Source organism: Terrapene carolina, unplaced genomic scaffold, assembly GCF_002925995.2.
Source record: "Terrapene carolina triunguis isolate 2854851 unplaced genomic scaffold, T_m_triunguis-2.0 Scaffold66, whole genome shotgun sequence".
Taxonomy (NCBI): Eukaryota; Metazoa; Chordata; order Testudines; family Emydidae; genus Terrapene; species Terrapene triunguis.
The window spans coordinates 31,903,843-31,928,201 of NW_020664417.1; the positions used below are offsets into that span (position 1 = coordinate 31,903,843).

Below are 24,359 nucleotides of genomic sequence, written 5' to 3' on the forward strand. Positions count from 1 at the left end.
CATTGGCCAGTTGGGAGGGAGAGCTGCTGATTGGCCAGCATTCCCCAACTCCCAGGATTTAAACTGGAGCATGGGCCATGTGGAGCCTCTTTCAACTCCATGCCAGCTGTGACCAGACTACTCACTATTCCAGTAGCAGTCAGGAGGCAGAGGAGGAAAGCTAAGGATTCTGGAGCTCCTACCCCTGGAGCAGAGTGGCTTCCCCAGCAGGGGGCTCTCTGCTCTACCACAGGGGTCAGACCCCTGTCCCACAGCAAGGGGGATCTGCCCACTACCAGAGCAGGATTGCCTTCAGGAAGGAATTCCAAGTTGGCTTCCCCACATCCTGCCCTTCCTGCTGAAGGGGAGTGGGGAGACTAGCAGTGTGGTTGAAAGGATAAAATGAACAGTTCCCAGAGGTAAAAAAGACCTGAAATTTTGCTGATGGGTCTTGGGCTCATGAGATAGTGAGAGACATTCTGGCTCTTGTGAGCCTAGGTCCCCACCCTTCTGCACCCTCTGTCCTCCTTAAGGGGGCAGGAGATGCAGGGAGCAGTAGGACTCAGAAGAGTGAGCTGAATCCTGAGGGGTAGGCTGAGGATAGCCTACCACAAGTTAGAGTTTATACAGTCAGAGCCCTATAACGCCTGCACTGGAACCACTCCTGGTATAGGAGAATATGGGTGATGGGTGGGTAGAGCCCCTCATCTCTGTTTAAGTTTAATAAAAGTTGGAGCCTGCTGGTTAAAAAGCCATCCATGTGTGTCTCCTCATTTTGCCTCTGTGACTAGATCAATGTGACGCTAACCAAAACACAACAAACACACCCAGACTTCAAAAGAGTCTTTAGCTTGATGACATGAAAGGAATGATATGAGTTAAATATACGTTGTTATCGCTATTAATTAAAATACATTTTCAAAGCGGAGTAACTTGGATTAAGTCTAGCTTTAAAACAGGAGTTTTAAATCAAGATGCTTCTCCCATTCTGTCCCACCTCAAGGTCTATTTAATGATAAGTAGTACCAGGAAAAAAAAAAAGAAAGGTTAACTGGATTTGCTAATTCATAAAGCAAATACATTATTCCATATGCTCCACAGACTGATATTTGACTAATACTTTTTTTCCTGTAGGGCTCCTAGGAGCAAACAAAATAAAGCAACCTCCCCCCCCCCCATATCCCTCTTTTTTAAGAATAGCCAAAAATAGAAAGATTGGCAATTATGTTTTTGTGTAATAGTTCAGCATGTAATTTGCTCATGAAAGAAATAAAAATGCGTAGAAGTACTAATGTCAATAATCTGAGCCCTGGTCTACACTACAAATTCATGTTGGTATAACTATGTTGCTCATGGGTGTGGATTCTCCTTGAGCACTGCAGTTATGCCAACCAAACTCCTGGTGCTATGGAGACAGGAAGGACTCAACTACTGCCTCTCAGGGAGGTGGAGTATCTATGCCGACGGAAGAAGTTCTCCTGTCAGTGTAGGCAGCATCTTCACTAAGCACTATAGCTGGTGCAGCTGCACCATTGCAGCACTGTAAGTGCAGACAAGCCCTGAGTTCATATTTCCTCAAAGAACTAAGGAAGTAAAGAAAGAGAGGCAGAGAAGACCCAAGCATATCTGAGCTACTTACCAGAAAGAATGGAAAAGCTGGTAAGTTGGAGGCAGCATTAGCTTGAAAAAGATATTGTATTGTATACTGATATCTAGGAAGACCACCAGCGAGAAGGATGCATAGGTGTATACACCACACACACACACACACACTCTTAGGCCCTGACCGTGCAAACATTTATGAATGTGAGCAGTCCCTTTGACTTAATTTGTGTGAATAAAGTTAAGCATGTGTGCCCTTGTAAAACTGGGAGCTTCAAACAAAAAAGGGAGACTTGGGGGAGGGTACTAGTGAGGTATACAAGGCCAACAACAATATTGCTTTTGTATTTTCTTTGGATCAAACCTTGAATAGTTTTTATTAAATAAAAATTGTTTGCACTGGTTTGGTCAGCAGTACACATGTTTTTTCCACACTAGTGATACAGTAAATTAATACCTGTTCTTATTCCCCATGCTCATAAGCAGTTCTCTGGAATCAGAAGTGACATTTTGAACTTTGCATTTCACAGAACTCAGTGGAATTTTGTAGAATTTGTTTTCAAGTACTTTAAGAGGCAGTTGGATAACCAAGCAAGCTGAGATCCTTTTCCTTATATAATGAGGCTTTGGCACATATGGATAAAAATGGTTGATAAACCTTAGCTCAAGTGGAAAATTAGCTTTGAATATGGAGGTTTGCTTTATAACAAGTAAACATTTTTACTTTACACTTTAACAAAAAATAACTATAAACAACTCAGATATGGGCAACATGTCCCTAGCAAATTCTTTTGTATGTGTTGAGTTGGCGTAATTAGCTATCACTCTTTATTTGTGCTAATTTTAATGTGGTAATAACAACAAATATTAGCAACAGCAAACAAACATTTTGCACTTATATAATCCCAGGAGCTCAAAGGGCTTTAAAAGAATTAATTAAGCCCTAGAACATCCATCACTTTGCCAATCACTGAAACATAGCATGGCACCTATATAAAACAGACAACAGCAACACCATAGTGGAAGGCAGGAAATGAAGAGTATATTAAAAAATTAGTTAGGCAGAATTTAATTACCTATATTGAAATTTGGCTAGAAAAGAAGCGCAATCTTTAAATAGAAGAGGGTAAAACTGGTTTTACATCTCATCTGAAAGAAAGTCAGTGAAATGCAATGCACTGGTACATTACCACTCAGAACACTGCCAAACCACCACCACCACTTTCTGCAACACATAGATCTACTATTAGAGTACTGGTCTGACTCAGGCTGCCCTGCTTATAAGATCTGGCAGGATCATAGCACAAAATGACATGATTGTAATTCATGTAAATGACACAGTAGCCTTTATGTTTCAAAAACGAGCCAGTGGAAGGAGGAGCAATTAACCTTGCTGAAAATAAAGACCCACCAGAAGCTATTTAACTTTGATAAACAAACATGTTCATATTAAAAATAAATTACATACTGACAATATAAAATAAAGTACAAGTAAAAATAATGTTGCAGCCATCTCAAGAATGGAAACTGAAACATGACAGTGTTTTGTTAGCTTATTTAAAATGTAACATGACTACAGGACAATAATGCTGATTCAGATCCTTACCATAGAATCCATACCTCTGCTTATTCAGTCTCAATAGAACAACTGACACACATTTACAAAGCCTTTAATGAAACATAAGACTGCAAAGCCCCCTTCATGTACATAATTAAGGCAATTATAACCATTATAATTGAATCCAACACTGTTTTAATGGTCTGAACCATATTTAAGCTTCCAGTTTTATAATCCACACATCCTAAATTCTTAACTAAAGGGGGATCTTAGGACTTATCTAAACTAGTTTAGTATATGGAATCTTCATCTGGCCTCACAGTGCCTAACAAGCTACCGTTTCATAACAACTTAGTGGTGTGGGGACTCCACTTTTGAAATTGCTTCACTAATTATCTAATACCCTAGGTTAACATTATTGATATCAAACAATTACACAACATTAAAAAGCATTAACTATTTTCTTTCAACACAGCAATTTCTCTAATGTTCCCTCTTGCTCTGACACCACACATGCACACACTTATATATGGATCCAATAACAAAAGAAAATTCATATAGGAATAGAATTTTTTTCTCCTCAAAGAAAAAATTAATCACGGGATCTTTTGCTATGAAACAAGAAGAATACATACACAATATATATAGAACAGCAGCAGGCTAATCAGAACTTTCACAGTAAACAAATTCATCTAATTGTCCTGTGCATGCATTTTCCTTTATAAACAGCAAGTCAGTAATCTTTAGCTAGTAAGGAAGCAGCTTTACATTTTAATATCCCAAACAACATCCCAGATATCTTGAGTTTTTATGTAATGTGAATTAAAGAGAGTGACTGCATCTGACCTGAAAAGTCAGAATTCTCAAAGAAGTTGGTGAATGTTTTGGAAAACTATCCAGTTAGACAGTATATTGGAGTGGTCTTATCAAAAGTATTTACATACTGTGGTGATCGAACTGCCACATAATAGATACTGTTATGCTGGAAGTTGGGTGTTTCCCAAGAGTAGGTCTTTGATTTATGGCCAGTCACAAATCTTGCTGAAGCTAGCAGGTGTGATAGCTGCCTTCCATTCAGAATAAATGAGAGAGAAGTTAAATGCCCATTATTTAGTAATAGCTGAAACAACAGAAGCCAACAACCAAATCGCAGACCAGCACAGCAAGACTGGAGTAGAAGCTAAGCCATATGGCCTGAGGGGTTTTCCCTGAGGTCTGAACGCATACCCAAGGCTGAGTATTGTTTGGTGGAGCTGTGTGTATCTGAGTGTCAGAAGCAGCCAGAGAAGAGAGCAGAAAGCCAACAAGAGAAGCACGGGTAACCTGGCACTTAGAGAAAGCCGAGAGAGAGAGAGAGTTTTTTGGGCAAAGTGTTAGCTGGAAGGAAGTTTGGAACTGTGAGCAAAGAAACTGCCTCCTCTTGTTTCATTTCCACTGTGTTGAGGGAAACAGGACTTAGTGTACCTTCTTTATAAATAGTCAGGATTCCATCATGATACCAAATTCTGTCATCAATTTCTCCTCCTAAGAGAAACAACTTGCAAGACCCTGCATATTGGCTAACCACTCAGACTAAAAAGGTGTAACAATATTTTAGACTACAAAATTGATAAAAGGGGGAAAGAAACATACAGAATGTCAAACCACTTTGGAAAAAAATTTACATGCACAATATTCTCACTCTTTTAAAATTATTTCTTAATAAAAATGGCTTCTTAAGTTAAGCTTTAACTCCCACAAGTACTTATTGTGCATCCCACCCTTCCTATAAAATTCACTTGATCTTGTCAACATTACAAGAGTCCTCTTTCCACAGACAAGTTATTATTGAACTAGTTTTGGAAAAACTGTTTTTTCCCCCCACAAATATCTGGTACAAATATCTTGTATTTCAACTTGTTTTTCCCTCTGATATATATTACTATGGACGTTAGTATCTGTTTCCCTACCCCCATCATCCATCTACTTGAGTTCCCAATGTTAGTCATGTGCACAGTACAGGATTTAAAGGAATTTTGCATTTATGTCTATATTTCAGAGGAGTAAAAAGTCAATTGTCATTGCTCAACACGTTATCTGCTCTTTTATGTCATTAATTTTCCCTCCACCCCCGATATGGCATAACTAGAATGTAACTAGAATGTTTCAGCTTCATTGTTTTACTTTATAGGAAGGATGATTATTTTCTACAAGACAGATATTTTACTGCCATTTCCTGTCCCTCACACTCAAGATCTTCCTCCCCCACCAAGAAGTGAAGAAATCAGGAGATTTTCCATGATTTTTTTTATCAATAGGTCATTTTTCAACAAAAAAGTTTTGACCAGCTCTAGTTCTTAGTAAGTCTTTCTTAATATGGTAGATTTTTAACAAAATTAAAACATATGCCTGTCAGGTTCTATATAGGAAGTCTGAAATTTCATCCACATAAAGCTACAATACCCGTGCCTATATGCAGGTGAAAGGCAATGGAGGTGAGAATAGATTTTGGGAGGTGAAATTCACTCATAGGCTGGGCCTATGATACAGAGCAGTGCTACAGTTTCCCAGTCCTCCAGTCTATGGCCATGGCCCCTGTGCGTCAGTCTTGTACTATGTGTGTGGAGGTGGGGTGCTGTTTGATTATGTAAATATGGATCCCTTGGCTCACCTTCACTGATCAACTTTGTCTTAATCTGCAGTATGTGAGGATAGTACCGAGACACTTTTCTTCATGTGCAAGAGATATGGTAGCCTCTCTATTAGAAGCCCTAACATGGAGCTTAAGTAGTGGATGGGTCTTTTGCTAGAATTCTGCATCTGGATGAATTTCACCCAAAGGATATCTGTGCAAAACCAAATATCCTTACTTCTGTGTTTTTCAAGATATGGTACAGAGACGCTATATTTTTATTCTGCTTATAAATCTAAATGAGAGTCATACAGAAAACTTTTGAACAGTGGGGGAATAAACAATAAAAATGTCTCCATTAAAGTTTCCACTATTCCACAACCACTGAAGTAAATGTCAATGTTTTGCATGAATAGGAAATGGCATTCTTATATAAATACAATAATAAAACCATATTGTACTAGCAATTTCCCTTTATATCATATCACATTCCTACTGCAACACTGGTAATCAGTTTAAGATTACAAATGAATATTACTGAGATTATTACTTCACTACTCTAGTAAAAATGAATGTTAATAATATAAAAATTACTAAAGCAATAAAAAATTTAATTTAACAATAGCAGTCTATATTACAGAACTATCATGCAGAAAATGGACTATGAAGCAGTTATAACACTAAGGGAGAAAGAAGAGATTCTTTGTCAATATTATGGTCCAATATCAAGGCATAAGAATTTGAAATGAGGACACAAACAAAAACTGCCACAAAAGACCAACATTTTAAAAGTTCAAATGGTAAATGAGTGAATTAGTAAAGGCAAAAAATGTTTTGGGTATATATGTGAAGGATTGAAATTGAAAAGTGAAGTTGAACTTATTTTAAAGAAAATATTAAATTAATTTTCACTGGAAACAGAATTAGATTAATAATAAAAAATTGCATTTCTATAACTCTTTTCACTGTATCATCTCATACTACTTTATCAGCCTTAATGGACTAAGCTTCATCATCTCTGTGCAGACAGTGAAACTGACTCACAGGCAGCACAAGGGTCTAATCCTTTTCCCACTGAAATCAACAGCAAAATGTCCATTGACTTTAGTGTACAGGATCAGGCTTGAATGGAGCTAAGCAACCTATGTAGGTAGCCTATGGCACAGACAGGACAAGAAATCCAGTCTAACTCCCAGTTTTGTGCATTAGCCACAAGACCATCTACTGAAGACGCTGCTTGACGGTTAATATCAGTATAAACTGCTTTACTGTTTTTAATCAATATTGTATTGTGAGACATCTTATGGTAATGAATTAAAAAACTGAAATGCAGTTAGAAAGAAGAACAATGTAATAAAAAAATGACCAAGACAAGGGCTGATTCAGCTAATAGTGTATGAAAGGTTTCCAATAAGCAAACCTGGCTTAATGCTGCTGCTTTTGAAAATGCCCACTAATTTATTGAGCCTCTTCTCCTAAGAAAGTTGACATCTGAAATGGCAATAGTTTCTCCATGCTGAAAATAAGCACACCTCTTTAAGGTTTTGCCAATTTAATACAACTTTTTTTTTGGAGGAAAGCCAGTATTATTTTCTACAATGGATTTATCAGTAATACAACAACACTTATGGAATTCCTATTTTGTGAAATATATTCAGAACTCATGTTAATTCATATGAGTAGATTTGTGAATATAAAACCAGAACACATCGTAACTTGAGAGCCTGCTTATTGTATTTTTTCTGGATTTGAAGTCTCAATCTTGAATATACAATAAACATTTAAACAGTTTTAGATGGAAATCTAGCCCATTTTCTTATATAAATAGCTTCACTTGGCCACCCCATAGCTAATAATTGATGTTATCAGGTTTGACTGGTCTGGTGTATATCTTAAGGTATATGGATTTCATTCCTGAAATTAATTTTATAGAGAGAATAAAATGTACTGTTTGTCCTTGAAAGGTAATAATGGAAATTAGTGATTAAGAGGTTATTACAAGTGTTACTCTCATCCCTCGAATTGTACATTTGTGATTTTGGGACACTGCTCCGCTTTCTCTTTCAATACAAACAGCGGAAAAAATGATTTATTTGGTATCCACACCTGTATGATGTAGCAGGGTTTTAACTCATGTAGTAAGAAGATAGTGCCATGTGAATAAAAACATAACGAGGATTTCTGGGAATGCTGCTATGCAATTTGTTTAAAAACACTATTTACCTACATTTGTTTTTTTAAGTAGCAATGTATACAGAACACAACAGGACCCACCTTGTTTTTAATCTAATTGTATTTGTGTTCACGTCAAGTCTTCCCACCTCTTGTTACCTAGGTAACCTAAAATAATGGTGCTCCTGGAACTTATTTGCTAAAACTGTGATTAATAGAGTGACAATATTCAGCACATTATGGTCTCCCCCTGCCAGGCTTCCTACATTCATATGCTTAATGCCCCTCAAAACTTGCAATAGATGAAGGCATTTTCAATATGACACTTTGCCTTTTGGCTTCACATTGGCAGAAGAGTACCCTTAAAAAAACATCATGACAGTGGCAGCAGTTGTCCAGGCTACATATGCATTCCTCCCTGACAAATTAATGAAGACCCTTTTTTTTCAGGAAGCATTTTATAATGCAAACTTTAGTTGACCTCTTACTAACTATCTTATTGGAGAGTTATTCAAAACATCCCCTTTCTTGGAGGCTAGTGAACGTGGGAGCTCTGTTCATTATTCATAAGGACATGGTTGGTCCATAAGAGGAGCACAACCTATATTCACCCATCCAGACCCCAGTCAGCCAGGTAAGTCTTACAACTGCTGGGGATGGCAATGTAGTTAATAGGGACAATCTCGTGGACAAGAACACTCCAGACCCCTCCTGTAGTCTCTCATGACACTCAAAATGTCAGGATCTGGTGTCAATGCCAGATTCAGTAAGGATCTCATTACAGAGGTGGGATTCCTATGTACATCCCATTCACATGCCCCTCCAGACTCAACAGTGGAATGAATGCAGCCACATTCGATACTAAGTCTCCCTGACTTGGATGGAAACATCTATCCATGCTCAAAATATCTGGTCCAGAAAGGAAAGAAAATACACCAGACAATTACAGCTTTGCACAGTAACTGACTTATGTACATCTAATATTAATTTATTCAGGCAGTGAGGCTGCAGTCACTCATATACACAAGACAGGGATGGGACCAGAAGCAAGTGTCTGCCTTATAAGGGAGCTTCACTAGATTAAATGGGTGGAAAAGCACTTGGAGTCAACCAGTCAGTCATCCCCATTCAGAGTGGCTCAACTTTCAGTATTTCCCCCAGAGGGAGAATCAGCTTCTCTCTACCAGATTTCTCATGCTACAGCCTCTGTCTTCTTCTATCCATCCTCAGAGATTTCTTCAAATATTGTTTGGTTGCAGAATACTAAGTGCTGCCATCTTGAACCTGTGTTCTTACCCTCCTGTCATTTAGAGCTCCCTTGCCTCAAGTCTAGATTTCTAGAGAGTGTCTATCACTCCAGAAGTTTACTTCATGTCAATATTATAAGCATTTGGCAATAGTTTTGTCCTGCTATGGAAGTTGTCAGATGGTTATAAACAGGGATACTAAAAATCCATTTGCCACAGAAAAATGCAGAAAAAACAGAATTTGCGCTTTTACAGATAATCTTTAGTTTTTACATTTTGTGAAAAAATAACACACAGCAGCAGGGCTCTGGCTATCAGTTTAAAAATTGTAAATATTTCAATAAAACAGTGTGTTCAACTGATACCTATATATATTATTGTTATGGAAACTAAAGTTCAGTGTTTCATTGTAATCGTGGAAAAATGTTGAGCTCTTTACAACTCTGTTCCTGTCCATTTAATCACTTTTATCTCTTACTGCATTACCTCTGTAGTAAGAGGAGGCCCTGAGAGATAAACCTTGGTATCAGAGGCCTGGTATGAGGCCTAAGGCCTGAACTAAAGTAATGCTCAAGACTTTGCTAACATAAAGCAAAGTTAAGCTGTGAGCCAGAGGCAGGCCCTGCTCACAGAAGCTGGCAAGGAAAGGGCTGATGCTGCAAAAAGATACATACCTAAAAAGTACTGAACACTAGATATTAAAACACTCCTATACTGGAACATTCCACAGATAACATGGAACAGGCCGACCCATCCCAATGACAGGGGCAAAAGGGTAAAATGATGGATAGAGTTGTTTTGATCGAACCAACATGTACAAGGTGAGAGGCGGCACCTTACTACATAGGGAGGTTGTACCTTGCTACGTGAAGGGGTTGCACCTCAATACGTCAAGAGTGATGTGTAACTTGTTTGTACCCGTGTATAAGAATGTATCCCTGGGGTGGTGTCTTTGTCCGGCCCCGGGGGCAGTGGAAAGTCCCGCCACTGAGCCGGGTCCTTGCCAAGAGGCACTTTCTCGTAGTATGCCCTGAATTAGGCTCAGAAACCTACAGGGAACTGCAATTGTGTCCGAGATCGCAATAAACCTAGTCGAAGTGACTTTGCACCTTACTGGACTCTGTGGTTATTGGGGGTTCTCGTCGGGTTTGCTGTGTCAGCTATCTGCGCAGAGCTGGGGCAGCATACAGAGGGAATAGACGCACGCAGCCGAGTGATATCAACATAGGAGCAACCAGAGCACCACACCGGTAGCATCTCACAACAACCTCCACCCCAGTCAAAATACCAATGGCCAACATCAACTGCTCAGTTCTCCATTTGAAGGTAGTGTATATTTACTTATCTATCTAATGTGTGTACACACACACACACAATTTTGAATTATATATCTATATCTATCTATATAAAGCAAATGTATTTTAAATTGCACATAATTAATTGTTTCCCTCATCATTTAGATATTGTGTGCTTTCATAGATTGTAAGCTTCTTGAGGTAGGACTACTGTCCTATGTTTGTACAGCAAATAGGGATCCTGATCTGCATCATAGCTATAAAATAAAAGTATCAGTAAATAAATAATAAGCACAAATTTGCTTTTGCTTGCCCACATTTTCCCCTCTCATGCCCTGCATTTATACTGTTTGGTTATTATAATTTTCTTAGGGCATGACAGCTGCCCTTGATATTCCTTTTTGTGAATGAATTGAAGCATTTAACAAACCCAGCCCAACACCTCCCCCATTTTGTGCAAGTCAGCTGGTATTGGACACATCAGAGAGGTATAGATCCTAGGTTCTATACTCTATCCAACTCTCAAAAGGAAGATTAATCTATTTTGGTACTTTTGAAATATACTAAGTATTCATTTTATTCCCACCTGCCTCCAAACCAGATGTGGCTTAGTCAAGTATGTACCCAAGTATGTATCCAGTAAGACCATCTCCTAATTTCAGAAACTTTCTGGTACGTTATTTTTTGCTTAGGAGCGATGTCTCTGTATAATTACATATTTAGTTTCCTTTTTTAGCTTTTATCCAGACAGTGATAATTGTCAATTTGTGGATCAAAAATAAATTAAAAATACAGCTCACTTCACTTTAAGTCTTCAGTATTCTTTTTCAGTTCTGCATATTATCAACTATCCACATATAACAATTTGTAGAAAATGACAAGGAGACCACAATTAATTGTAGAGGTTAACGTGGCATAAGGCTAGAGAGTCGGTCAGACACATTTTCAGAGGTAATTCCACCATAATTAGACCTGTCACATTGGTTGAACAATCACCAAAGTACAGAGACATGGTTTCTGTAATCTTTAAAATGTCTTTTTACCTCCTTTTCAAATATGCTAAATGAAAGAACTATAAAATCACATAGATGCTAAACATAAGAAGAAAATGTTCAAAAATGTAACATTTGTAGCCTCAAAGGGGTTTTTGTTTGGTCAATCAAGAAGAAAGATATTCAGTTTTCTTTAAGTGTCACCCCACTTTGGCTTGGAAGGGCATCATCTTAGCTGTGGGCTGGCTGGAGGGGCTCAGGTAAGCTACTGGTCACCTGCACACCAGGGGGATGACCATATGTATGATCTGTCTTGTCAGATGGAGCTCTTCCTCACTCCCAGATTGCCATCTGAAGCCCAGGAGTTTCTGCTTGGTTAAAGCCAGCTTTGCAGGTGGTAGGCCACTTCAATCCACCCTTCCTGCAGATAAAGGTTTATCCAAAAGATGAGACAAGTTTGCTGACTTCATAGCCCATTGGCTAGTAGTTTAGGAGTACTGCCAGCAAATGAAACACAGATGTCCCCACTGTATGGAAACAGAGGTAGATTTCTTTATTCACTATTATTAAATAGGCAGGGGGTTGGAGGATTGGAACATCCAAGAAGATATCTTTGCATTAACTACAAGCATGGACATCTTCAATTTCACACCCCAGGTAGTGCCCTTGGGAGGTATTTTGCTCATGGGCAGCCCAAATTTATTACTAAAGGACGTATTAAGAGATGGAGGTTTTATTGGGCACTAGATTATACTCTTTGTCAGTGCAATAGGGTTTCCCTGAAGTGGGGGAAATTGGATGCCAGAGTTAGACTCGATAGCTGAATTTTATGCATTGGGGGCATCAGGTCTGAGATTTCCACTAGGGCAAGTGGTACTCATTGGATCTGGGAGGTCATAAAGATGTAATCCTGCAGGAGTTCTTTCCCAGCCTAGTGGCAGTGACTATCTGCAAGCATGAAGTCAGGAGCAAGAGAAGCAATTCCGAAGAACAAACTAGACAATAGGTCCAGTGTAGTAACTGCTATTTCTTCAAATCACTCAGAGAATGAAGTGGATAGAATTTAAGAATTGGTGCTGGGAAGCAGCGAAGAGCCTATTCAGGCTAGCTAGACCTCTAGAACTTTGGTTTCTGGCTAATTTTATCTTAATGCAAAGCAAAAAACACCTTGAGTATTGAGGTGTATGTTGGGGGTGTGGAGGAGTTTACTCAATTCCACCTGAATGTAGGGGTGAGCCCTCTCAGAATGGAACACTACAACCTGTTGTATCCTGGCTATTGGAGGGGCAGTCTCTACCAGGGCTACTAAGGGATTCAGCAAAAAAGGACTTTGGAATGTAGGGAGCTTGAAAGGGGAGAAGAGATCTGACACCCTGACTCTCAAACCATCAAAAAAACAAAACAAAAACAACCCCCCCCCCAACAATGAAGATCTGACAAAAAGTCAGGAGTAATGCCCCACAGTTTCATCTGTTCTGTACTCCTGACAGTCTAACAGGCCAGCTAGGCTATCTGACAAACTGCCCTGCCTGATTGGCTGAGGAAGCTAGCAGGCTGATTTCTAAGCCCAGCAGCTCATTGGCTGCTCAATGAACAGGCCCGGATTCTCTGCCTCTCAGTCCTCATCTCTCTCCAAGCCTTGCTCTGGCTTTGCACCTTCATTGCTCCAGTCCAGACCCCATCCTGCACCCAGCCTTGCGCCTGCCTCAGAACCAGCCCTGATCCTGCCTTTCCTGACTCCTGGTAATCCGGTTCTGACCGTTGGCTAAGATTCCTGGCACTGACTCTGTCGCGACCCTTAGCTCTGACATTTGGACTCACAGCACTAAGTATGACAACCCCTCCAACCTGGTTCCCCAACACAAGATGAGTCACAGTATTACAAGAGAGTGGAGAGGCTGGGAATTGTCCAATCAAAGTAGTATAGACTGGCCTAGTGTTGAGGCTAGACAAGGACCTTATAAATGCCTACATATGTTTAAAAATAAAACAAAACAAAAACTAAATAAGTTTTGTAAAGAGGCAAAATCTATTTTAACATTCCAAAATCTGGAGGAATTAAGAAACCAAGGGGCTTGATCCTTTATCTCTGAAGTAAATGAAAGTTTTGTCATTGACCATAATAGGTGCAGGTTTGGACGCACAGTGAACACAGTGCAATGAAAGGAAATAGTCAAATTCGTAAGTATAGAAGGGTATGTCTAACACTAGAAATGTAAGTCAACCTATATTAGGTCGACTTACTGTGGTAGTGCATGTCCACACTACCCTCCTTGGGTCAGTGGTGCGTATCCTCACTAGAAGCACTTCCACCAACCTAAGAAGGGCAGTGTGGGGAGCTGAGACCCTGGTCCCCGGGCACCTGGCTGTCCCACAGGCTACTGGGCTCCCAGTGGGCTGCCGCCCAACTCTCACTCCCCGTTCCCTGCTGGGAACAGGGAAAGCCACTGAGGGCTTTTCCCCAACCTGTTCCCTGCCAGGAGCCGAGAAACCTGCCTTGTCAATTTCTCAGCTCACCAAGCTGAGAAATTGACAAGGCTGCCCAGCTCCCAGTGGAGAGGTTGGGGTTGCCAGGGCTTCTTGACCTGACTCCCAGCTGGGTATGGGGTCCATTTTCTCCCTGGCTCCCCGCTGGGAATAGGGTCCAGCCGCCCAGCTCTTCAGGGGAGCAGGGAGCAGTTGGCGCCTGCTGTGATATTTACAAGACAGTCAACAGCCGATGTAAGGGATGCAGCATCTACACAGATACTGTGTTGCCCTAACTACACCGACATACACCTTACGCCTCTCATGGAGGTGGAGTTATGAGGTCGGTGTAGTAGGGCACTTACATCGGTGGGGGGAAGGCTGTAGTGTAGACACGGACACATAATTAGGTCAACATAAGCTCCCTTATGTCGACCTAACTTTGTAATGTAGACCAGTCCGAAGAAGTCTGGGCCACATAATTAAGTTGCAACGGACTACATGCTCAGTGATGAGAAATATGCACCCAACAACAGACTGTCAATGTGAGTTAACTTGGTACTATTCACAGACTGGAGAGTACAAATGAAACTGTACTGGACACAGAAAAGAGAAGGGATTCAAACAGGCCTATACTGCCATTTAAGACTCATGGGGAAAAACTAGGGCAGCAGCAGGGAAAAAAAAAAAGCAAAATGAGTTAAAAGGGAGGAAGGATTTTTACAAATATACAAGTCAAATTATTCTAGTTCTACAGAACACATTTTTATCAGAATTAAATTCTTATACAGAGTTACACGAGAATCTATTAAAGAGACACAGAAGGGCTTTAATACAATAGCATTTTCATCATCTTCTCTACAATTCCACTATTAACTTGCTTAATTCCCCCCGAAGAAAATTCTGCTGTTTATATTTTAAACTCAATTTGGCTGAAAAGGAACATGAATTAAATTAAGTCAAAGTAGCTAGTTGCCGCAAACTGCATACTACATCACTAAATTAGCGTGCAAGCACATGCAGTTTGGTGAATTATGTAACATTAATTTTCAGATACTGTTATTAAACTTATTTTTTATTCATGCCAAAAAGGTTGCTTGGATTCATTTCTTAATTAAACAAAATATTTTGTAATCAAGCTATCTACAATGTAATTATCAGAGGTAGCCATGTTAGTCTGGATCTGTAAAAAGCGACAAAGAGTCCTGTGGAACCTTATAGACTAACAGACGTATTGGAGCATAAGCTTTCGTGGATGAATACCCACTTCATCAGATGCATGTACTTATATTTCTCATATTTATATTCTTGAGGATTCGTATTCTATTCTTTTTAATATTGCAGATGCATGACAAAACACTCCCAACCATTTCAACATGATCCCTAGATTACTCTTTGTTGATCAAAGCACAGATGAGCTTTGTTAGAAAACATTGAGGGGGTTGACTAACACACACAGTGTACTACTGCTGGAGCATTATGAACTTTTAATGTAAATGACAGCTGAAATACTAGCAATGATACTCAACCTACTTTCACATTTTTCATGTCTCCTGGCCTTTGGCACTGAAAAGAAATGACATTCACATTTTTATGTACTACTGATCTGCAGCTGTAAGAAAACCTTGTACTCTGTTTGTCCTCACAATCTGGCAGGACAGAATTAGTTTAATTTCTCACTGCCTTTTCCCTCTACTCAACTGAACATAAATTATCTTTATCCCCTGACCGGGTAAGTCTTTAGGAACAGTTCATTCCTAAGAGTACTAATTCCATCTTGTTGAAGCTGCTAACTTGTACCTATAATTTATTTTCAGTATTTAGATAATTTTAGTATTAATAGTAGGCTGTGATTGAAAAATTCACTCATCCAGGACAAGTAGGAATTTAGAACAGATGAATGGGCTGGAAGGGAGGCAGGGAGCAGAGGGCTAAGTGCTATTTTAGGGCTAGGTGCTGGAAATAGAAGTGATAGGGGTGCTGCTGCATCTCCTAGCCGAAGTAGTTTCCATCATATACAGGGTTTACAGTTTGGTTCAATAGCTCTCAGCATCTCCACTGTACAAATTGTTCCAGCATCCCTGATTGTAGGGAAGATGGGGGTCAGGGGCAGAGGTACCACATGCAGAGGTGAAAATGGCCTCCCAGAGTGAAGCCTCTCAGCTAATTCTCCACTTCATGCCTACTGGTGGGCAAGCGGGAAGCAGGTAGCCAGGCAGGGTCATCTCTCTTCCACCCATGGGGGAGTCTCTGGTCTATACTCAGAAATAGCCCTGAATCAGCAATTGGTTACTAGTGATTGGTATCACTGAACCATGCAGAGACTTGCACAAATTAAGCTAATTGAGGTTTACCCCTGCTTCAGTATTTTTCACCTGAGCTACTAGGGTGAGTAGATGTTGCAGAATTTTTTAAAGCCCTGATAACAGGTACCAAAGTGCAACTAAAAATTAATGCAATTAAAAAACCCTGATGCCTTATTGTAGTGCAGCAGTTTACACTACAGACAGTATTTATATAACACTTAGTGATGTTATTGCAGAAAAAAGCAGAGGTATAAGTGATGTGTTAGCACAGTTTTGTAATTGGTTGTGTGTGCATGCACATGTATCTGTGTTCATTGTGGTTACTTAAACTCATTACTTAAAATTAACTAATCCAATTTTTTTTTTTAAAAACGTAAGAAAAATTTACTTAATCAGCAGCTAACTTTTACAATGGAGGTGATAAGAATTCTCTACACAATAATTTAAAATAGCCCATGAAAGTTAATAAATTAGCTTCAGAAAGTACTGATATAATAATATACACCAAGACCATAAATGCTATTTGTTTTTTCTTTATAATGTTGCCAGAGAAAAATATCTTCAAAACACCAGTATTCATATATTCCACTGAGGAAAAATGGCATTTATACATAAAGAGATTCTCTAAATGTAGAGCAAAGAAAGAAAGTCCCAGGCTCTAGCTGTGCTGCATTTGGCACACTTGGGAGGTGTGTGCACAAAGGTGGATTTAAACAACCTCTGCGTGCCTCCCAACTCTGAGGTCATCCATCTAGCAGCCACTAGAGCAAACTCCTGCTGTTCTATAGTTTACACCAGCTTCATGCAGCCACGATGGGCTGTTCCAGCACCCAGGAATCAGCAGAATCTAGAAGCGGTTGGGCACAAATCTTTTTTACCCACTGCGCGAGGGGCTGAGAAGCAGCACAAAGCAACCAAATTCTCTGCTGACCCAAATTTCACAAAAATACTGTGCACCTGGTTCAGAAAGCCAACAATGTCTTTTCATTCTGTTCTCACATACAAGCTCACCTTTTCCATGATGCCCTCTAGTTGTCAGTACATAACAACAATACAATTGCTGCTACTTATTACTTAAGAATATATTTTTTAAATTAAGTTACTTCCCACCCTGGATTCTTTAGTGCATCTTTGTCTTCTTGACCTTTAGAGTGAAAGCAGTTTAGAGCAAGGACTGTGTTTTTCTGTGTGTTTTATACAGTGCTAAGCATGTTGTGTTGAACAATAATACAAATATCAACAATGGTTTTACACTATAGTTAGCGTTGAAAAATATTGTCTTCTACTCTAGCTGTTATTTCAAAACCCACTGTAAGAAAAAAGAATCTCATTTTTCTTTAGAATAATCACCATTTAGTGATCGCTGTGCTCTTCCATTAATTAAATCATATTCCTCTCTAAAAATGCTCAGTTAAAAAATAAAACTGAAATTGCCTTTACTTACCCCTCTGACCATTTTTGCCTATACTTGTGGGATTATCTGAAGGGCAAGGGCAACGTCCTTCACACTTCACAGAAATCTGTTTTCCTGAGACACATGCTTGATATTCTAGTTTGCACTGTAATAAGAGAATGATGAGAATTAACAAATATATTTTATAATATAAATTCCAGTTAAAATTGAATATTTAAAGGAGCTTTTGTTAGTCATTCATCACTTCTTGTTCTTTGTGGTTATAAATGCTAGATAAATATCTGTACAGTATATATTACCTTTGCACTTTACAGTTTGAATTAAAGATGGAAACAAGCTGTAATGTTCTGTCCTCTAATTTCAGGTGGTGGTTGTTTTAGGCTCATCTCTATCAATAATGCATTTGTTTAATTACATACATTCAGTAATATGTACACAATCCATCTTCACGTACAACACTCATGATGTGAAGACACTAACTATGGGCTAGGTTGTGAATCACTATAATATAGCTCAGGGATCGGCAACCTTTGGCATGGGCCGGTTTGTTTACCTGCCGCGTCCACAGGTTCGGCTGATCGCAGCTCCCATTGGCTGCAGTTCCCTGCTCCAGGCCAATGGGAGCCGCGAGTGGCCGAACCTGCAGACAAGGCAGGTAAACAAACCGGCCAGGCCGGCAGGGTGCTTACCCTGGCGGGCCGCGTGTCAAAGGTTGCCAATCCCTGATATAGCTACACAGGAGAGTAAAGGGAAATAAGCCTCTTCCTCTTTTGTGCAGCCATATTAGTATGGCTCCCTAAATCATAGTTCCAGGCAAGGAAGACTAGATTAAGAGTGCCACTGATATTGTAAAAATGGTGCCTGTCCAGATTTTCCGGTATTTGTCTTACATCCTGCAACAACCAGTCACAGGTATGATGAAATCCCTACGTTATGTCAAAGTTCTGAAGATATAGTAAATTACTGACACCAACTCAGTAGATTTATTTAAAGTTCTGTAAAGATATAGTATTTTCTTCTGTTATGCTTCATGCATAAAGAATACATGTGGGTGCTCAGACTATATTGATTCTACCTGTTCTGTATATGTTAATGATCAATAAGATAGCAAGGACAGCAATAGGAATCTATTTATAGTGTTTAACAATTCATATATTTCTATTATTAACACAATAACCTACTCAAAATAAAGCCAGTATGTCATAGACAATACAATTTAATGTATTCCACATAGTGACACTTTCAGTTGGGCTCTCTCTTCTACAATATAAAACTAAGTTGAAGGTTGCTTAGTTCTGATTTGTACACAATGTGTGTAAAACATGCTCAGGAATTATGGACATTCTGACATTAACAATACTAAAACAAAAACCAGAAACGTAATTTCAAAAAAAAAGAAAGTAACATGGACAATACATACGGGTGGATAAAAATAAAATTATGATCATTATTTTTCTAATCAAAAAGTTAAACTCTTCTATATAGCTAGAAAAAAAATAGGGCCACACTGATCCCATGAACCTCTTCAAACAAAGGTCCGTTCTTGATTTTGGCCTGTAGGACCATCGGTAGGACGGTTTCCCAGTCTATTATGAACAAATCTGTAGTCACCTAGTAAGGAGCTTTTGTGGGGTGAAAGAAGCAGAAGGAAAAAAAGATGGTGCTAGAGAGTATTTAGCCCTCCAGTAGATGGATGGAAGACTTCCCTCTGCTCAGTCAGGTGAAGGAGATAGAACCCCAATGTTTTTTATTTCAGAGGGTAAGTTCAAATGGCAAAGAAAAACATAGGAGGAATTTTCTGAGGCATCACCCAAAGTCAGAGAAAGTCACCAGAAGTCTGTTCTCACACTCCGACTCATCTTCTATTTGGTTTAGTTCCAGCTGAACCACACTACATTACCCCAGTGGCTAGGTTCTCTGGCAATCTCTATAGTGACTGCTGACACTGCTTGGAAAGAGCTTTGACTTTCTCTTGCTAACTTCCTTTAAGGTAAGGGGTAGGAAGATGGCAACTTGGGGGAGCATAGGTATTTGTTGGAACGTGGGCTTGTGGGAACAGCAGCAGCTCAGGTTGTAAACTCAGTCTGTTATTGCCAGACACAAACGTATTCAAACTCACCCTCATCTCATGTTGATTTTTGTCAACCCTCTATACACCTGGTCTTTTCAATTCTGTCACATAACTGTTCCCAATGTTCGTAGAGCAGGACAAACTGAGTGTTATCGTTTTACAGAAGTATATGAGAAAAGCACCCCGGAAGAAGACTGTTAGAGGAGATAAAAGAAATGGATCTCAATATTTTTGAATTTATGTAAGAATGTGCTCAGCACTGCACAGATTCACAAGCGGTGGATTTTGGTGGAGGGGGAGGAGAGAGAGGGATGAGGGACAATTGGATCCTCATCTCTTGCAGTCCTGAACAAGAGCCAGACACCCCACACTTGTGCTCAGATCAAGGTCTACACAAACCCAGAGCTCACAGCAGCAACTGATCTCTCAGAAAAGATCAGGAAGAGACCAAAACATGCCCCCTCCCTTCCCTGCAACAGCAAGCAGAGCTAGCTTGGCATTGAAAGAAACTCATCCTTTTTAAAGGGTATAACAGCAGGCTTACTCGTCCTGTGCTTCCTAGAGCACTGGAAGGTATCTGTTTCTGGGAGTTCCTACTGAGGCTGTGCAGCTCTCTACTATTCCAATGCAGAGATGGCATAGAACACATTATATTGTCCATAATGGTGGGTGAGAAAGTGTGGAAATTCGACAAATAGTAAATTTAATACATATTTCTGTGCAAAATTTGGATTTTTCCATTTTTTAAATCTTGGAAATTCTTATTGTTCCAGCTTAATTAAACAACTACAAAAACTTGTGCATGTGTCTAATACCACTGTCTTTAATGGCACTTACTTAGAATTAGGCATGTGCATAAGTCTTTGCAGAGCCTAAATTAGACTTACTGTTTAAAATCCTGGTAAATACAAAAGATTGTAATTCAGATAGTGTAAAATACAGGAGATTTCATTTGTTAAGACATGATTTTTTTTTTGGTTGGTCTTCTGGTCAGAGATTTTCATGGGTGCCAAGACTTCTGTGTGCTCCATTCAAATAGGTACATGTTTTAAAAGAAATTATTTTATTATATTAATATTATATTAATAAAAATGCTCATCTAACATAATTAGAGCATGGGTGAGGGCTCTGAACTGGTGTACATTTAGTTCTTTTCATTAATGTTATTTAACCATTCCACCTCTATTCACAGTAATATGTGGCCGTTCAACATCTTGACAGATGAAAGCAGACAAGACAAAGTCGGTCCGTCAGTGGCACTTACCAAATGACAAACTTTCTCACAGTGGCTATAGATCCACTCACCAGATGGAAGTTGAAGCACACTCTGCTTCCTGCATTGCCTGCAGGCCTCAGCCTGGTCTCTCTGATGGCTCTTCAAGGTGATGGAACCATTCTTAACCTGGCTTCTCCAAATTGAATGATTTTGGGAAGGTTTCTCCCAATTGTCAGTGGGATGCTGAATTTCTTGAGGTCTTGCTTCATCTTGTCGCTCTATCAGAGCTTTGGCCTTCCTCTGCATCGTGGGTGGTTCTTAAGATGGCCACCGAGCACAGCCATCATCAGACAATCCTTAGGCATGCGCTCCACATGTCTCAATCAGTGAAGCCTGTGAATGTCCAGCATAGTCTGCATAGACTGCAGGCCTGGCTCTCTGAAGAATCTCGTTATTGGTGATCTGTTGTTTCCAAGTAACTCCAAGGATTTTTCTAAGACAGTGGAGGTGGAAACTGTTCAATCTCCATGCTTGCTTGGAGTAGGTGACTCAGTTTTCACACCTGTAAAGGACGGTACTGAGGGCACAAGCCTGATAAACCAGACACCTTTGTGTTCAGGGTTAGCAATTTGTTGTTTCAAAAACATGAGGTAAGTTTGCCAAAGGTAACATAAGCTTTGCAGATTCTACATCAAGTTCCCTATCAAGGTTATGTGAGCTGGTAATAATTGAGCCAAGATAGCAGAAGTGATACATGTTGTCCAGAGCTTCATTACTGACATATGTGACAAGGTACCAACATTCCACCTAAAATCTGACAACTATTTTCTTGATACTGATCACCATGCCAAACTTGGCACATGCATCAAAATACTTGTTCATCATGACCTGCAGTTCATCAGATAATTTAGAGATGAATGCAGCATCATCTGCAAAAAGGAGATCCCGAATAGTAAGCTGGGTGACGTGCCTTCTGTGCTGGAATCATCTGATGTTAAACAAGCTGTTGGCCATCCTCAATTCAATTAGATGCCAGATTGATCATTTCCAAAGGCATACTTAAGAAGAATAGAGAAGATACCAAAGCTAGTGGGTGCTAAGACACAGCCTTGCTTCATACCAGCATCAATACTAAACTCGGATGATGTTTCATTTTCATATTGGATGGCTGCCTTCATTCCCTCGTGGAACTCTTGAATAGGGAAAGCACATTTTGTGGACAGCTAATTTTCAACAGGATCTTATAGATGCCATTCCTGCTAACTATGTCAAAGGACATTTGTAGGTCAATGAATGCTACATAGAGAGGTGCCTGTTTATGGCTTTTTTCTTGCAAACAAGCGCAATATGAAGGACATGTCAGTCATGGAGCATTCATCTCTGAACCCACACTGGCTCTCAGGGTAGACTCAGCAAGGACTTGGGGTCTTTTCAATATGACCCTTGCAAGCACCTTGTCGACCACGCTGAACAAAGATATCTCTTGATAATTGTTGCAGTCTCCTCTGTCCCCTTTATTTCTATATAGCGTAATTATCTTTGCATCTTTCAGTTCCTGGGGTATACGGCTTTCTTCCCAACAGGTGCAGAGAAGTGCATAGATGTCACTTGCAAACTTTCTCCCCCTTGCCTTTAGGAGCTCGGGAGGTAACTGGTCATTGCCTGCTGCTTGCTTTTCCAGTTGCAATCTCTTTGGTAGCCTTCTCTACATCTTCAAGAGTCAGTATTTGGTCCAGCTCCTGCACTTTTGGAAGCTGGGAAATGGCAGCTAAGGCAGTATCACAGACAATGGCATTCTTTCAATAGAGTTCTTTGTAATCCTCAGTCCATCGGTCAAGCTGTTTTTGCCTGTCAGTCAATATGATACCATCTTTTGCCTTCATGTTTTTGTTCTTTTACAAAGTGGACCAAGTACCCCTTCAATTCCATTATAGGTACTATGAAGGTCCCCTCTTTCAAAACAGATCTAAATAATTTTGCACAGGTTTTGCCAATATTTCTGGGCATATTCTCTGGTGTATTCCGAACCACAGCCCTAGCCTCCTTAAACTTGAGAGTTCTGAGCTTGATTGGTTGTTGAAGTAGATTTAGGAGAGCTTGATTTTTCTTTTCTATAAGTCGGAGCAGCAGATGTTCAGATACTGCAAACCAGTCAATGTTTTTTCTTTGTGGTTCCAAGGACATCCTTGGCAGCAGCCAGTGTCTTATTATTAAAATTTTCTCAGAAGGTGTCAGAATCAGGTTGATCATTTTCAAAAACAAGCTCAAGTGCACATTGGAAATTTGTACAAGTGTCAGAATCCTTCATATTAGTGATGTTGAGGTGAGGTTTACTTTTTGGCTTCACAGAACAGATCTTTTTAAGGATGTAATTGGAGCTTGGCCCTAACAACAGCATGATCAGTGTCGCTATGCATTGATTGAACATATAATATATCGTTAATGTTTCTGGGATGGATCAGGATAAGGTCAAGCTGATGCCAAGATCCTGAGCAAGGGTGCCTCCATGTGACCTTGCTGCAGCTGCTGATGGCAAAATAGGCATTTGAGACTATCAGCTCACAAGAGGCACAAAGCTGGCCATTTTTGTTGAGGCTACCTGTGCAGTGTTTACCAATGATGTGTCCCCAGTGCTCCAAATCCTCACCCACGTGCACACTGAAATCACCGAGAAGAGCGAGTCTGCTTTTTGTGGGGACATTCTCAACTATTTGTTCCAATTGAGAACAAAACTCATCTTTTTGCTGTTTGGAATAATCAAGTGTTGGGTTTTTTTAATTGGACAGAAGAGTCAGGACTCGCATGTTCGTGTTCACATCCGGCCGCATGATCCTCTAACTGATAGGTACTGGAGGGGTATATGCACTGAGGACAGACTTCTTAACAGCAAATCCAACACTACCTATCCTTGGTTCATTGTCAGGTTTCCCAGACCAATATAAGTGATAATTTACTTCATCTAGTGATCCAATTTCCAAAAGCCTTGTCTCACTGAAGGCTGCAATATCAATGCTGAACTGATGCAGTTCTCTATCACTTATGACTGTTTTCCGAAGTTCATAGTCTTCAAGGTCAAGTCCAGTTAACATAGTGCAAATGTTCCAACAAGCAATGATTAGTTTAGAGCCAGGAAAGAAGAAGGAAGACAAAAGCTTCTTTATCCCACCTTTTCTAGGGCCTTTCCCAGATTGGCATAAGGAGGCCATCCCTAAATAGGGCTTGGACAACTAAGCTGCTGCCAAATGTCTGAGTCCTTCCCTATCAGAACAAGCAACCATCGAGCACAGACTCTTGATGTGCACACCTAAGCAAAATAAAGAAGGAAGGGGTTGCCAAAGGCCCTCCACCTTCTCTCCTGGCAGGATCTATAGAACTCCAATGGCAAGACAAAGGTCAAGACCAGGGGTGGTCAAACTTATTGACCCTCCGA

At 39.9% G+C, this 24,359-nt stretch overlaps 1 protein-coding gene across 2 annotated transcripts in view; it reads right to left on the bottom strand.

The window, feature by feature from the left end:
* The window catches only part of SPOCK3 (SPARC (osteonectin), cwcv and kazal like domains proteoglycan 3), a 403,820-nt gene that overhangs the window by 85,435 nt on the left and 294,026 nt on the right, over positions 1–24,359 (bottom strand). For both annotated transcript variants that reach the window (XM_026647880.2, XM_026647878.2), the window contains exon 6: positions 17,673–17,787. In XM_026647880.2, coding sequence (XP_026503665.1) covers positions 17,673–17,787 — 115 coding nt within the window. The remainder of the gene's footprint in view (positions 1–17,672; positions 17,788–24,359) is intronic.